This window comes from Fukomys damarensis, unplaced genomic scaffold (assembly GCF_012274545.1).
Source record: "Fukomys damarensis isolate Sample0158 unplaced genomic scaffold, DMR_v1.0_HiC HiC_scaffold_22, whole genome shotgun sequence".
NCBI lineage: Eukaryota > Metazoa > Chordata > Mammalia > Rodentia > Bathyergidae > Fukomys > Fukomys damarensis.
Window position 1 is genome coordinate 26,200,910 of NW_022900934.1, and position 16,279 is coordinate 26,217,188.

At 43.3% G+C, this 16,279-nt stretch overlaps 2 protein-coding genes and 1 long non-coding RNA gene across 8 annotated transcripts in view; 1 reads left to right on the top strand and 2 right to left on the bottom strand.

Annotated features, from left to right (window-relative positions):
• Positions 1 to 1,929, bottom strand: part of Tm9sf4 (transmembrane 9 superfamily member 4) — a 46,660-nt gene extending 44,731 nt beyond the window's left edge. For all 3 annotated transcript variants that reach the window (XM_010628460.3, XM_010628461.3, XM_010628462.3), the window contains exon 1: positions 1,788 to 1,929. In XM_010628460.3, the coding sequence (XP_010626762.1) occupies positions 1,788 to 1,802 (15 nt within the window). In that variant the 5' untranslated portion in view covers positions 1,803 to 1,929. The remainder of the gene's footprint in view (positions 1 to 1,787) is intronic.
• LOC104865109 overlaps positions 1,851 to 16,279 on the top strand; it is a 20,986-nt gene continuing 6,557 nt past the window's right edge. The window contains exons 1-2 of one of the 3 annotated variants that reach the window (XR_004518421.1): positions 1,857 to 1,916; positions 3,396 to 3,501. This is a non-coding gene — a long non-coding RNA (uncharacterized LOC104865109). Of the gene's footprint in view, positions 1,917 to 2,027; positions 2,185 to 3,395; positions 3,502 to 16,279 lie in introns of those variants that run through there. The other 2 variants (XR_781065.2, XR_004518420.1) reach the window with 2 other exon arrangements.
• Positions 9,371 to 16,279, bottom strand: part of Hck (HCK proto-oncogene, Src family tyrosine kinase) — a 35,391-nt gene continuing 28,482 nt past the window's right edge. For both annotated transcript variants that reach the window (XM_010628459.3, XM_010628458.3), the window contains exons 12-13: positions 15,026 to 15,157; positions 9,371 to 10,252 (exon numbers count right to left, since the gene is read on the bottom strand). In XM_010628459.3, the coding sequence (XP_010626761.1) occupies positions 10,050 to 10,252; positions 15,026 to 15,157 (335 nt within the window). In that variant the 3' untranslated portion in view covers positions 9,371 to 10,049. The remainder of the gene's footprint in view (positions 10,253 to 15,025; positions 15,158 to 16,279) is intronic.

Below are 16,279 nucleotides of genomic sequence, written 5' to 3' on the forward strand. Positions count from 1 at the left end.
AAAAAAAAAAAAAAAAAGCTGATTAAATAAATGTGTAGCAAGAATATGTACTGCTAACTTAATAACCTTTCAAAAATCTCTGAAGAGGGCAGGAATTTTACAGTGCAATGCTATAAATGCTATGTTATTGAACTTTTTCCCTATGGCAAGAGGGGGTGACTTCCTGTTAAGTTCTTACACCATCGTTGTTCTAAATATGGTAAAGGAAAAAATGGGTTTCAACGTATTATTTTAGGGATTTGCCCCACTCATGGTTCAGGCTGAAGACTGAGACTAGAAATCAAGCACTGTAAAGCTATAAATTTAAAAAAAATGGGGGGTATTTGGGATCAAACTGAAGACCCCACACATGCTTGGCAAGTGCTCTTAACACTGAGCTACACTCCCAGTTCCAGACTGAAATCTTTCATTAAACAGAAAAATCAAGTCAATTGACATAAGGAGAAATAATCAATAATCAACCCGTTTGGAGGAAAACAAATACCAAAGAATTTAAGCAAGAATCTTCCTTTGCTTAAGTTCAAATGTCACATTTTTTTCTTTTTTTTTAAATTGGTACCAGGAATTGAACTCAGGGTCTTGTGCTTGCTGGGCAGGTGCTGTGCCACTGAGCTACATCCCAGCCCGTCACATCTCTTTCTGTGTCTTGTCATTCACTCCTAGGATAAAATTATTTGCTGAGGAAGCAATTCCCAGGAAAATTCAGGAAATCTCTTTGGATTAAATGACTTCAATTTTAGTTCTGATCTCTTGACAAGTAGAATGTGAGCTGAACTTCTAGAAGAAAGGACAGTCCTTTAAAAATTTACTTCCTGGGCTCTGTACCAAAAGCCAGAAAGTTCTGATCCTCCCTCCAAGCACAGTCTTTTACTTTCATCCTCATCCACACACACGACATCCTAATGAGCCTCGTCATAATGAGCCTTCATCCCTAAGGTGCTATGCGGCCCTGTGAGGGCATGGGAAGGGAGACAACCAGGAAGGGGTAGAAGTGTTTTTCAAACGTAGTTCATGGACCACGTCCCTCATAGTCACTGGAGCGCTTAAAAAAGTGTACACTCCTGGGGACTGCCCAATCTTACGGAATTATAATCTTTTGAGAGTGAGGCTCAGGAAACTGCATTTTATCATGCTTCCCCACAACCTAAGATTCTTATGCACAGTAAAGTTTGAGAATCAATGGGATAAAAAGACCCTAGGAGAGAGGCAATGAGGTGAAAGAGAAAAGACAGAAGGAGTAAGAAAGGGTCTGGGGATGCAAGATGAGGTTGGCATGCTCTGGGATAGCGGCAGTTCAGAGGGGTGCGCGCTGGGAGCAAGAAAGGGTGGAGGTGATGACAAGGCTTGGGCTGGGAGGCTGGTCAGAGGTGAGGTCGCATCCAAGCACTGGTCAGAACAGTGGGGAGGCGGGGAGAGCAGGGTCTGGACGTGAAGAGGAGGAGCGAAGTGGAAAGAGTTGGGGTGGGGTGTTCTTCGAAGGGTGATTTGGGCTGAGAGGTGAAAATTAGGGAAATGGATCTACAGGGGGCGGGGACCAAAGTAGGAATGAGAACCGGCGGAGGTAGGAGCCGAAGAATTCCTCCGAACGGCGCTTCCTCTAAAACTCCTGGCCTTGACAAGCCTGAGTGCGAGGCAGGGGAGGGGGATTTTGAGGGAGGCGAGCCAGTCAAGGGTGACCTGAGGAGGGGTCCTGGAGATGGCTAGGGACCAGGCAAGGGGCGCCAGAAAGTCCTGGGATATCCAGGAGGGCCCTGCTTCAGTTCCAGCTCCCAGTCTCCTTCACTCACCATCGCCGCCGCCATCTTGGATCCACGTGTCGCGTTGATGACGTCAGCGGAAGTGGTACTCCCTGGTTACAGAGTACAAGAGGTGGTCGCCCAGCTGCAATGATAGTTGCAGTACTCGGAGAGTCGAAGGTGATTTAACTTCTGATTAACACCTTAAGCTAGATAGTCAGATCGCGGATTAGGCAAAGAGAGAGGACAGTGTAACTACTGGAATCATATTAGCTCCTGGCAGAGAACGCTCCTCCCCTACTCCCTCTGCCCTCTGGGTAAAGGGGATATGTGAAACACTCTTGCTTTCTGGGCGCCATCTTTAGTATTGGCAGGAAAAAACCCGTTGCCGGGGTTACCTGGGACCTTGCTATGGAGGAGTTTGGTTGGCATCTGGGCTCCTACAGTTGTAAGACTCTGAGAATAATTTGTAATTATATATTTACTGGGCTATCCTATATCCCCTCTAATATACTGTAGTCTTTATGAAGGTAGGATCCTGTCTATTTTACCTTTTTCTGCCTCATGTCATCTGTAAAATTGAAAATGGAATATATTACTTACATCATAGACTTATGATGAGGATCGATTCAATGACATAATAGTATGTAGGATGTATTTAATAAACAGTTGTCACTATATGTTTATACTCCTTCAGGCATACAATAAGTGCACAAAATAGTTCATTATTACATCAATCAGCGAAAAGCAATGTATTTTGTGGAGAAATCTTTGAATGTAGGCTTCACTATGCTAACTAGCTAAGTGTGTGACTTGAGGTAAATCACTCAAATCTCCTAATCCTCAGTTTCTGTGGCAAGAAAGGACTCAGACAATCTAGTAATGAAGATTGGGAAAGACCTTAAAGTTCACTTGACCCGCGTATATCACTGTTAACTGAATACCCTTGCTATCTTCTCAGACTGTTTAAGAAATTGATAAAAGAATAATCATGGTTAATAATAATAATGATCTGTACTTACTAAACATTTTTTATGTGTTGTATCATTTTGTGTACAACACTCTTAGTTATCTAATTCTACCTTTTGGCAGTGGACAGTTGAACTCTAATACCCACATATGAACACTACTGTGGTAGATTTTCTGCAAAGATGGCTACCAAAAAGCCCTCTTCCTTTGTTGAGCATACTGTTTCTCCTGCCAAAAGATAGACTATTCTCCTTTTGCATATGGCGGGACAGATCATTTTCTTTGATCAGTGAAGGCACAAGTGACTGCTAGTTCTTGGTATAAACTTTATGAGGCTTGGCGGCTTTTGCCTCCACCCTCTAGGATATAAAGAAGTCTGGCTGCTCTGCCTGAGAGCACCATGGTGAGACAGTGAGACCCAGTCAATGCCCCAAGATATTCTAGAAACTCTGGCTGAGCACTACATATGAGTGATATCATCTTAGACATTCCAACCCCAGTTGAGCTATCAACTGAGCCACAGGAATAACCTCATCAACATTATATGGAACAAATATCTATCCAGCTGAGCCTAGTTGTTTTAGGGTTGGGGATGGTTTATTATACAGTAATAGGTAACTAAAACATACCAGTAAACTTTTTTTGTTGTTTGTTTGTTTTTTTGAGATAGGGTCTTGCTATGTGTTCCAGGCTGGTCTTAAACTCATCATGTCACTCAGGCTGGCCCAAACTTACAGAGATTCTCCTGCCTCATTCTCCTGAGTCCTGGGATTACAGTTGTGCACCATCACGCCAGGTGATATGCATAAACTTTTATGATCTGAACAACCATTTTAAAGAGTAGCAAGTTTGTTGCTGTCCCCAAGGGAATGACAAAAAGAATTTGCCAGCTTCATAGTTACAGTCATATTCCACCCTTATAATGAGTTCTGGAAGTTGGGTGCATTTCTGAGTGCTTGAAGAGGAATGACTAATAAAGAACAAAGCTTCATAAGTGGCATATTATTCCTCAATATTTCCATTTTTCCTTCTCATGTTTCATATTTTCTGCAATGGGCCTCCATGTTCCAGTGTCCATCTGACATAAACCAGAATCCTGGAACTAAACTGTCTTGTTTTTTATCCAATTTCTATCACTCATGAGCTCCACAACATGGGCAAGTTTCTTTTAATTTTTTTTTTTGTGGTACTATATACTTACCACTTTGATCATTTTAAAATGTATGATAGGTACCCTGTTAAACGGTGACCTACTGCACATCTCTTCCCAGCTCTGTGTTCAGCACCACTGGGTTGGTAGCAGGGCCAGCTTAACCGTGAAGGTGGGTGGCAGAGTGCACAAGAAGCCCCCATACTCGCTGCCTACATACTTGTGAAAAAATGTTTCAAGGAAATTAATTTCTCTTCCTCCTCCTAGTGCTGGGGATTGAATTCATGCTAGGTAAGAGCTCTTCCACCGAGCTACACTCTCAACTCCCAATTTCTTTTAAGATCAGCAGTAAAAAATTAACTTTTGTTAAGATTTTCCTGTAAAGAGCCAGGTAAATAGTTTATATATAGTAAATAGTTTAGACTTTGCTGCCCATAGGATGGTGTCACTACTACTCAACTTAGCTACTACTCAACACAGTCATGGTAGGAATAAGTAGCTGCATACAAGGCATAAATAGTAGGTATGGCTGTTCCCAGTAAAATAATGTGATGGAGAAAACTGTTAGTATTGTAGATTACTTTTCACTATGTGTAATATCTGTAGCTGTTGTATTATGACTGACACAAAAATAAGACTTTATTTGAAACCTACCCTATTCAGTAAAGTTACTGGTCACATTGATGAATGAGTCAATTTTCCATTAAGTCTCCATTATTTCCTGTAGGAACTGTGCTTGGAAAGGGAATGTTGTTGAGCAAGTTACCACTGTGGATAACCAAAACTTAACCCTGCGAGGAAACTCTGGGAAATGATGCAAGACACTGCCTCAGAGTTATCTCACCTGGGGGAAAGTAGTGGGAGTCATTAATTGCATATTGCTCCCTGTGGGTGTTAATTATTTGGCACTTTCAGCCTTCTGGGAACACTGGCAGCTGAGACTTTTTGCAGTTTTAGGGGAAAAAAAGCCCTCAGGCATAGTGGTGCAGATCATGGCAGCACAGAGTCCCACTCACTCTAAGGGACCTGATCCCTGACAGCGCATGTCACACCCTCTGAGGCAAGAGGCTGAAGGAGGACTGGCAGCTCTTCCTGAGGACCTAATATGGCAGCTGGAGCTCCAGCCTTCACATGCACATTCCAGGCAGTGAGGTAAGGGAAGAGATTAAAAAAATAAGAGGTAAGGGCCAGGGATTTAGCTCAGTGGTGTTGCCACCTGCCTTGCAAGCACAAAGTCCCAAGTTTTATCCCTCTCCCCCCACCCCGCCAAAAAGAAAAAAGAAACGAAAAGAAAAAAAAAGGTAAAGAGCCTGTCTGTGCCAGTCATCTATTAAGAAAATTTCCTGGAAGCTGCCACTTCCACTTACAAACTACTAATCAGAGCTTAATTACATGGCTATATTTTGCTGCAAGAAAGAGTGGAAAGTGTAACCTCCATTCTAGGTGGTCATGTGCCCCTGAAAAGTTCACTCTGGAAGAAGGGGAAATATGTAAATGGAGACAAGTGGTGGTCACTGACACCCCCAAAAGGGCAGGAATGCAAAGAGAATGGAAATTGATAGAGCCCTGTGTCAGAATATACTGTGATGGGGGAAGACACCTGACAAAAGTGAGGGCTAGGTAGGGAAATGAGGTAGTTTTATTCCGGGTCCTGGGGAAAGGTGAAAGAAATGCTTCCCCTACATTTAAACTCAATGCCACATCTAGGACTGGGCTAAAGCAGGTCATTGTGCCTTAGAACGCAGGGTCTTACTTTGCCTTCCTTTGCCACTCCAGGGGAGGAGTGCATGCAGATGGGTAACGCAAAATATATCCCTGTGGGTTTTGTTTTTGGTTGATTTTTTTTCGCGGGGGACTGGGAACTTGCACTTGTGAGGAAACTTTAACTGGGAACTTAGGACCTTGCACTTGTGAGGCAGGCACAATGCCACTGAGCTAAATCCCTGGCCCTTTGATTGATTTTTTAAGAGCAGTGCTGTAGTTTGACTGTGTTCCTCAAAGTTCATATGTTGAAAACCTAATCCCCAGTTCTCACTGCTGATAGGAATGCAAATGGTAATTATGAATAAAGCTTCTGTGAACATCTATGTGCAGGATTTTGTATGGATATAAACTTTCAACTCCGATGCATGAATACGAGTGAGTACAGTTGCTGGGTCATATGGTAAGGGTGTGTTCTTGTGAGAAGGCGCCGAGTGTTGTCTGTGCCATTTTGCTTCCTAACAGCAGTGAGAGTTCCTGTTGCTCTACATCTTGGTCAGCATTTGACGTCATTAGTGTTTTTTGGATCTTGGTCACTGTTAAGTGTGTCATTGTCATTTCAATTTGCATTTCCCTAGTAACACAGGCGGTGGAGTATCTTCCGTTTGCTTATTTGCTATGTGTATGCTGTATCTCCCTTGGTGAGATGTCTTTTCAGATTCTTCTCCTGTTTTTTAAATTGAGTTGTTCATTTTAAGAGTTCTTTGTGTATTTTGGACATCAGTGCTTCATCGGGTAAATATTTTGCACATATTTCCTCCAGGCTTGGGGTTTGTCTTTTTGTTTCTTAATGATGTCCTTTGTGGAGCCAATTTTTTAATTTTAATGAAGTCAAATTTATTTAAAAAAATTTTTTTGAGATGAGCCTTTGTTACCCAGGCTGGCCTCAAACTCCTGAGCTCAAGGGATCTTCCTGACTTGGATTAATTTATTCTTTCATGAGCCATGCTTTTGGTGTTATGTCTATGCTCATATTTTCACCTGCTTTTTCTGTGGGCCAAATCAGTGTTGGCTGAAGGGAAAGCAGGAATTACCTCTTTGACTTTGTCCATATAGCAATAGGCTCCCAATTCCTGATATCACGCTTCAGCCAGTTATTACTATAATTTTATATAACAAAATCATGCAATTCAAAGACTTTTTATTTATTTATTTTTAGATGGTCTTATACGTAGTTTAGGCTGGCCTTGAACTCACTATGTAGCTCAAGCTGACCTTAAACTGAGTGCTGGAATTACAGGCTTGTGCCACTATACTTGGCTCAAAAGATTGTAACAATCCGCACTTATTTCTCTTTCACATGTCCACAGGTCAGCTGGAGATTTAGTGCCAATCTGCTGGTTGGGTCCAGACATTTTTCACTTGTCACTCACCTTCCTTGGGCCATGTTCTTTCAGGGAAAAAGACTAGAGGGCAAGCCCAGTCCCATAAACACATTGCAAGCCTCTGTTTGCATTACATCTGGTAAGATATTATTGGTCAAAGCAAGTCTCACAGCCATGCTGAATAGTAACCCAGTAATCCCAGATCATGAGGGCAGATTCCCAGCACAATACCCTAGGCTTTGCTTTCAGATATTCAAATATACATCCCAAACCAAAAAGCAAGACAGAAATTAAGTTACTGATGACAATTTGTGATATTATGAGATATATGTGTATATAAATATATCAGTCCAAGGTGGGTCATTAAAACTCTAATCTTTTCTGCCTTTCAGTATGGCCTTTTGGCAGGCCATAAAGAAACTGATTTGTGGTATCGTGGGCGATAAGATCCTCCTTGTTGCAGTGAGGTCTATGAACAGCAAAACTAAAGATAGAGGCCTTGTTGGATTTTCCCACTCAGTCTATTAGCACTCATGCCTGTGTGAGAAAGTCTCCATAAAAACCTAAGCAGACAGAATCAGCACTTCCAAAATAGTTGAACACATGGAGCTTTCTGGAGGGTGGCGGATCCAGAGAGAGCACGGGAGCTCTGCACCCCTTCTTCTAACCAATATCCTTTATAATATATCAGCAAAACCTAAGTTTTTCCCTGAATTCTGTGAGCTTTTTGAGTAAATTAATGAAACCCAGGAATAGGCTGGGAAAACCCCAACTTATGACCCATTAGTTAAACAACCTGGGGCATACAACTGGCATCTAAATGGGGAAGGGGGCTTTGGAGACTGAGCACTCAACCTGTAAAATCAGATACCATATCCAGGTAGCCAGTGTCAGGACGGAATGGAATTAGAGGACACCCAGCTAGTGTCCCCTGCTGCAGAACGTCTTGCTGATGGTTAGAAGTCCCCACACCTCCCGGGGTCACAGAAATCTGTGTGGATTTGGTATGAAGACAAAAACAGACAACACTTTGTTTTCTAGACATACATAAGTTAAAACACTGTTAGTTAAAATTTCCACTGCTCTGGTACTCAATACCCCCTGTGCTACTGAGGTGTACAGAATCAATTTAGTAGATATTGGGTTCCATGTGACCCTAGGAAGTTAATGTTATTAACTGTGACAAAATACCTAGGGAAATTAATTGAAAAAGAGGAAAGATTTATTTTGGCTCACAGCTTCATACATTTCAGGTCATAGTTTCTTGGCTTTGGCCTGTGGGAGGCAGAGTGTCACGGTGGACACACATGGAGGAGGAAACTGCTCACCTCATGTTGGCCAGAGAGAAAAGAAGGGGCCAGGGTTCTAATATCCTTTTCAAGGGCATGCCCTTAATGACTCCCTGCAACTAGGCCCCACCTTCTAGTTGCTACCATCTTCCAATAGACCGTCAAAGCTGAGAATCCATAAATGAATTAATCCATTCATTAGACCAGAATCTTCATGATCTAATTACCTTCCAAAAGCCCCTCCTGTGAACCCTGCTGCATTAGGGACCAAGCCCCTAACATATAAGCATTTAGGGAACATTTCAGATTCCAACCTTAACAGGGGTGCTGAGATACAGGCCCCTTAGAGGATGTGATAATGTAGAAAAGTGTCATTGTCTACCTCCTCTAATTTTTCCCTTATGGCAAAAGCTAACTGCCAGAAACTTCCAGCTGAGGGACCATGAAGGAAGGCAATTGCCTTCTTGTGTCCTCTGCTTCCTAACAGGTGTCCCTCTCCTTCACTGACAGCTTCCCACACCAGGTATCTCTCAGTAGTCGCAACGCCAGATCCTGAGAAGACCTGCAATACCATCTTAACCGTAATGGCTGCTTGGCCATGGGAAATGCTAGGGCTGCAGAGGGAGATCTAGACAACCAGCTCTTGTAACAGCATGGCCCGGCAGGAGAATCAGGGCCCCAGATCATTAGAAAACATTCTGGCATTCTGACAGCCCCAGATCTTGGGAGGCAAAACCTATCCAGTATACCATGGCTTTCAAAGATGTTCGTGTCCTCACTCCTAGAAACCGTGCAGATGTTATCTTTCATGGCAAAAAGGACTTTGCAAATGGATTAAGGATTTTTAGATAGAAAAATTATTTTGGATTATCTGGGGGAGTCCAGTAAAATTACAGGAACCCTTACAAGTGAAATAAAGAAGCAGGAGACCTAGAACTACAAATATAATGAGAGAAGCAGTGTTTGGGGTGATAAGCAGAAGGGGAAGAGCAGAAGGCTTCTAGGAACTGGAAAAGACAAGCAATTCTCTCCTATAGCCTCCAGTAAGAGTGCATCCCTGGCAAATCATGGCAGACTTTGACTTCTGGAACTTTTTTTTTTTTTTTTTTTTTTTTTTTTTTTTTTTTTTTTTTATCAGGACCTTGCATGTATGAAGCAGGTGCAGTGCCACTGAGCTAAATCCCAGGCCCGACTTCTGGAACTTTAAGAGAACAAATTTGTGTGGTTTAAAACCACTACATTGCTGGGGATTTAGCTCAGTGGTTCCACCTGCCTTGAAAGCGCAAGGGCCTGAGTTTCTTCCCCAGTCACCGCATTTGTGGTCATTTGTTACAGCAGCAATAGGAAGTTAGTACAGCAAGCAACTATTTTAGGACAGTTAAAAATTTTTGAGTACTGAAACTTGCTTTTCTTCACACCTTGGCCTCTGGGGAGATCCCTCTTCCTTTCTGATTTGTCATATAGCAGGAAGGCAAATAGATACCTGGGAACTGGAAGGATAGAAAAGCCGACTTTTTGGTAAAGCCTTTGGCATGCTTATATTTTATTTAAATATCTAAGAAATTATTTTTAAAGTTCCCCAGTTAATCCACAGCTGAAACTGGAATTCAGCCATTTCAGGCAATGGAAATAAACAACTTGGGGTCTCTCAAGAATGGCAGATTGTAGATCGCTAGAGTCCAGCTGAACCCACACACTTGACAGATGAGGAGCCTGGCTGGAGCGAGAGTGGGTGTCTGGGGATGGGAAGGGTGAATGGGCCCCGGAGAACTGTGCTGGAGCCTCTTACAGGTACTACCTATGCTCCTGGCTCTGCCCATCAAGGCTGCTGTTGGTACTGGCTCTCAGTGGCCGTGTAGAAGTCGTCCAGCACACTCTGGATATACTCGAAGGTGGGCCGCTCCTCTGGACGGTTCTTCCAGCAGCGTATCATAATGTTGTAGAGCTCCTCTGGACAATGGTCTGGCCGAGGCATGCGGTACCCATGCTCCAGTACCCGGATCACCTCTGGGTTGGACATTCCTGGGAAGGAGCCATGGAATTAACAAGGGAGGATGGGGAAATGGGATCCTAGGCTTGGCAGACACTTCGGGCTCACCAACTGCCATCACTCCCCATCTCACCTTGTGAGATGAGCCCCTCTCAGTGTGAAAGCCAGACACTCCCCTTTTGCAGCCTCCCTTGTAGCTACAACCTGGCCCGGGACCCAGGTTTGACCAAAAGGAGCTGCAGTGGTCTGCTGGAAGATTTCCAGGAAAGGTTTTCCCCTATGACTAAAAGAGAGACTTTGGGGGATACCCTTCCTTCCTTCCTTCGGGTACTGCGAGATGATGAAATAGTTGGAACGGTCATCTGAACAAAGAGGAAAATAATCACAGATAAACTGATGTCTGTTCTGGTGTTGGATGAACCAGCTACCAAGGCCAGACTTAGGATGGGAAACAATAACTTGCCTATTATTTTGGCCATTCTGTTTTTGTTATTTTTCGTTACTTTCAGTCAAATGCATCTGAAAAGATTCAGGGTTTTATAATCTATTGCCTGGTTTTTGCTAGTGTACTCACAAGACAAAACAGGTAGCCAGACCCAAGATTACCTTACAAGTGGGACCATTTTCTTGTTCAACTTGTTTATATTATCCACAAGAATAACTATTAAGTGCCTATGATCCCCAATCTAGCTGCCTTGAACTCCAAACTCATGTATTTGAGTGCTTTCTTAGACATTTTTGTTTGGATGTGCATATGTCACCTCAAATTTATTTAACAGGGCGAAAACAACTCTTGGCTTTTCACTGCTCTATCAAAGCCAGGATAACCATCCTTGATTGCTTTCTCCCTCACCTTCTCCATCAGCAGGTCACAGCTTATCTTTTTTTTGAAAGGTAGCATCAGTTTATCAATTCATCTCTGCCACCAGTGCCACCTCCCTGTGTAGGCCATCATCACCTCTGCCTGGGCCACTTCTGTGGCTGCCTCACAGATGGCCGCCCCATCCCCCTCTTCCCTTCCACACTGAACCAAAGCACCCCTTAAAGGCAAAAATCAGATAGTGCTTCTTCCCATCATCTGCCCAAATCCCTCCCTTAGGTTCCCATGCACTTTGGCTAACACCCTACTTTGCACCATGACCCTGGGCCCTGCCTGTCCAGTCCCTATTAACTTTCTTTACCTATCATCTGCTCTTGTTCCTTGTCTCCAGCTGCCTGGCTTTCTTGCTGTTCTTGACACACTTAAGTCCCCATGAACAAGCAATGCCTGGGCTCCTCTCTCTAGATCTGTCTTTCAGCTCAAATAGGACCTGCTCTGAATGGTGCTCCCTGTCCACAGGAGCCCATGTTACTCTCTCTCACACCTTGCAGCTTACTTTTCTTCTCAGGAGTGATCTCTGTTTAGTGTGTGCTCCTCCATTGTCTTCTTATGATCAGGGACCACTTCTCTCACTGTATCCGCAGTACAGTAAGAATTCAACAAATAGGGCCGGGGATTCAGCTCAGTGGTGCTGCTCCTGCCTCATAAGCACAAAGCTCTGAGTTTGATCCCCAGTGAGCACGCACGCGCGCGCGCGCACACACACACACACACACACACACTCACACTCACACACACTTCAACAAATACTGTTGAATAAACCTGGTGTGTACATGTTTTAGTTCTAACCCTCACAAACACCTTTTGGAGGTGAACAGTTGTCTGTATATTTCTGTTTACAGAAGACGACACTGGGATAGAAGGAGTAAAGTGAATTTCTCAAAGTTTATTAGCTGATGGAGACAAGATTCAAATTTGGCACTGTTTACATAAAAATTCAGGGCCTCTTTATAGAGCCCTATCTTGCTTCTCTCTAGTGTCTGGCTAGTTACCCATTCAAGCCATCAAAGGAATAGGGAGCCTCATTGTTCACAGAGTTCCAGGTAATACATGTACTGGGTACGTTTGTATACCCATATGGTCTACTCAATGTAGGTACTGCCTATATTGGCACTGGGTTATATTCATCCATTCAACAAAGAGTTGCTAAGCACCCACTATATACAAACATGATTTCTGTCCCTCAGAAGTTCAGAGTCTGATGGGAAAATTATTAAACAAATACAGAGTTATCAATTGTGATGAATGACATGAATGAAAGAGCATAGGTTATCATGGAAGAGTATCACAATCATGGAAGAGTATCACAAGAGAGATGCATGGTCCTTTAGGTATCTGGACGGTAAGGGACAGCCTGAAGCTGCAGAAGGAGGCAGTGGTTAGATCATGAGGTGTCTGTAAGCTATATGAGTGTCTGGGATTTTGTTCTAATTATAATGGGACTACAATAAAGAGAAGTGGAGAAGGGATCTGATTCAGAAATTAGAAAACAATCTCTGTGGCTACAGGTGGAGAAGAAAGCACAAAGCTCTGAGTTTGATCCCCAGTGAGCACGCACGCGCGCGCGCGCACACACACACACACACACACACACTCACACTCACACACACTTCAACAAATACTGTTGAATAAGCCTGGTGTGTACATGTTTTAGTTCTAACCCTCACAAACACCTTTTGGAGGTGAACAGTTGTCTGTATATTTCTGTTTACAGAAGACGACACTGGGATAGAAGGAGTAAAGTGAATTTCTCAAAGTTTATTAGCTGATGGAGACAAGATTCAAATTTGGCACTGCTTACATAAAAATTCAGGGGCTCTTTATAGAGCCCTATCTTGCCTCTCTAGTGTCTGGCTAGTTACCCATTCAAGCCATCAAAGGAACAGGGAGCCTCATTGTTCACAGAGTTCCAGGTAATACATGTACTGGGTACGTTTGTATACCCATTTTCTCAAAGTTTATTAGCTGATGGAGACAAGATTCAAATTTGGCACTGCTTACATAAAAATTCAGGGGCTCTTTATAGAGCCCTATCTTGCCTCTCTAGTGTCTGGCTAGTTACCCATTCAAGCCATCAAAGGAACAGGGAGCCTCATTGTTCACAGAGTTCCAGGTAATACATGTACTGGGTACGTTTGTATACCCATATGGTCTACTCAATGTAGGTACTGCCTATATTGGCACTGGGTTATATTCATCCATTCAACAAAGAGTTGCTAAGCACCCACTATATACAAACATGATTTCTGTCCCTCAGAAGTTCAGAGTCTGATGGGAAAATTATTAAACAAATACAGAGTTATCAATTGTGATGAATGACATGAATGAAAGAGCATAGGTTATCATGGAAGAGTATCACAATCATGGAAGAGTATCACAAGAGAGATGCATGGTCCTTTAGGTATCTGGACAGTAAGGGACAGCCTGAAGCTGGAGAAGGAGGCAGTGGTTAGATCATGAGGTGTCTGCAAGCTATATGAGTGTCTGGGATTTTGTTCTAATTATAACAGGACTACAATAAACAGAAGTGGAGAAGGGATCTGATTCAGAAATTAGAAAACAATCTCTGTGGCTACAGGTGGAGAAGGGTCTGCAGAGAGAAAGGGAGAAACAGAGAGAGAGACTAAGAGATAATATACCACCCATGTGCCAAATGCTGTTGGCCTGCACGTGAGTGGAGGCCATGGGTTAGACATGGGCAGACACAGAATGTTTTGGAGTTGAACGGTGAGAACTTTGTGACTGCTTGGATGTAGTAAAGGGTGAGAGGGGAAAAGAGAGCCAAGGAGGGTCCCAGAGTGCTGGCTTAAGAAATTGGGTAGACTGCCTTGTAAACGCAAGGTCCCGAGTTTGATCCCCGGTACCAAAAAATATAAATAAATAAATAGGGCCGGGGATTTGGCTCAGTGGTTGCGCCACCTGCCTTGCAAGTGCAAGGGCCCAAGTTCGATCCCTGGTACCAAACAACAACAACAACAACAACAACAAACAAAGAAACAAACAAAATAAATAAATAAAATAAATTGTATGGATGATGGTACCTTTAACTGAAATGGGAAACTACAAGAAAGGTCAAGGTGGGGGAGGAACAAGAACTTAGTTTGATGGACATGTTGACAAGATGGGCCATTGCCAGGCTGGGTTCTAAAAGCAGCAAGTAAGGGACAGCCTGAAGCTGGAGAAGGAGGCAGTGGTTAGATCATGAGGTGTCTGCAAGCTATATGAGTGTCTGGGATTTTGTTCTAATTATAACAGGACTACAATAAACAGAAGTGGAGAAGGGATCTGATTCAGAAATTAGAAAACAATCTCTGTGGCTACAGGTGGAGAAGGGTCTGCAGGAGAGAAAGGAGAAACAGAGAGAGAGACTAAGAGATAATATACCACCCATGTGCCAAATGCTGTTGGCCTGCACGTGAGTGGAGGCCATGGGTTAGACATGGGCAGACACAGAATGTTTTGGAGTTGAATGGTGAGAACTTTGTGACTGCTTGGATGTAGTAAAGGGTGAGAGGGGAAAAGAGAGCCAAGGAGGGTCCCAGAGTGCTGGCTTAAGAAATTGGGTAGACTGCCTTGTAAACGCAAGGTCCCGAGTTTGATCCCCGGTACCAAAAAATATAAATAAATAAATAGGGCCGGGGATTTGGCTCAGTGGTTGCGCCACCTGCCTTGCAAGTGCAAGGGCCCAAGTTCGATCCCTGGTACCAAACAACAACAACAACAACAACAAACAACAAAGAAACAAACAAAATAAATAAATAAAATAAATTGTGTGGATGATGGTACCTTTAACTGAAATGGGAAACTACAAGAAAGGTCAAGGTGGGGGAGGAACAAGAACTTAGTTTGATGGACATGTTGACAAGATGGGCCATTGCCAGGCTGGGTTCTAAAAGCAGCTCCAAGTTGTTGGCCCTTCTCTTACCTGGGTAAGGGATCCGGCCATAGGTGACAATCTCCATCAGGAGGATGCCAAAGGACCAGACATCAGACTTGATGGTGAAGGAGCCAAAGTTGATGGCTTCAGGAGCTGTCCACTTGATGGGGAACTTGGCCCCTACAGGGTTGAACAGGACAAGGTGAGGGGAGTCTGGGGAGCAGTCAGAGTGGGCTCTCTGCTAGAGTGAAGGAACAGTGTAAGACGATGATTGCCCTGCAGTGGGGCCACTCTGTGGATGCAAGGGGCATCCATGCTGTAGACAGATGGCTAAAGTGGGGAGAGATCACTCTGGGGGGCTACCTCACTGAGTCATGAACTATAATTGGAGAAGTGGAGTCCTAGAGGTCACAGACTCTTTAGGGACAGAAAGACTTCAGGGAGTATCAGTTAGTGCCTCAGTCACTTTATCTTGGCAATAAGGGAAGGGAGGACTTCAGCCTCTGAGGCTTCCGCCAGTCACTGGATGTCTCCTTCCCTCCTTCTACTGAGTCTAGGGTAGGTTTGTTAGCCTTTTATTAGTACTTATCCTAATTATATTACAATTGGTGAACATGGCCTGTAAGACATACAGATGCTCCTCAATTTATGATGGGATTACATTCCGATAAACCCATAATAAATAGAAAATACCATAAATCAAATGCACTAAACTAAGCATAATGGTGTATACTTGTAATCTCAACTTCTCAGGAGGCTGAGACAAGAGGATCACAGGTTTGAGGCCAGCCTATGCTACTTAGTGCCTGCCTCAAAATAAAAAATAAAAGGGCCAGGGATGTAGCTCAGTGGTAGAATGCTCACCTACCATGTGTGAGGCCCTGAGTTCAATCTGCAATATTGGGGTGGGGGGAGCATTGCATTCACCTAACCTACCAAATGGCCTAGCTTAGCAAAACAACACAACACACTGAAGTATTGTGATTGTACGGCCAACTACACTGCTACTGCCCAGCGAGAAAGTAACATGCGTATTACTAGGCTGGAGATGAGATCAAATTTCAAAATTGGAAGTGTAGGTTCTCCCCAATGTGATTGCTTTCATAAAGTGGAAAAACCCTAAATTGAGCTATCATAAGTTGGGGGTCATCTGTTGTTCTTTGGAATTTGGCAAGACCTGCTTTATGGCTGGTATAGAATTGGAAATGTTCTCTGCTTATATATATAGATAATATATATACTATCTATATAGATAATATATAGATAATATATATACTATCTATATAGATAATATATAGATTA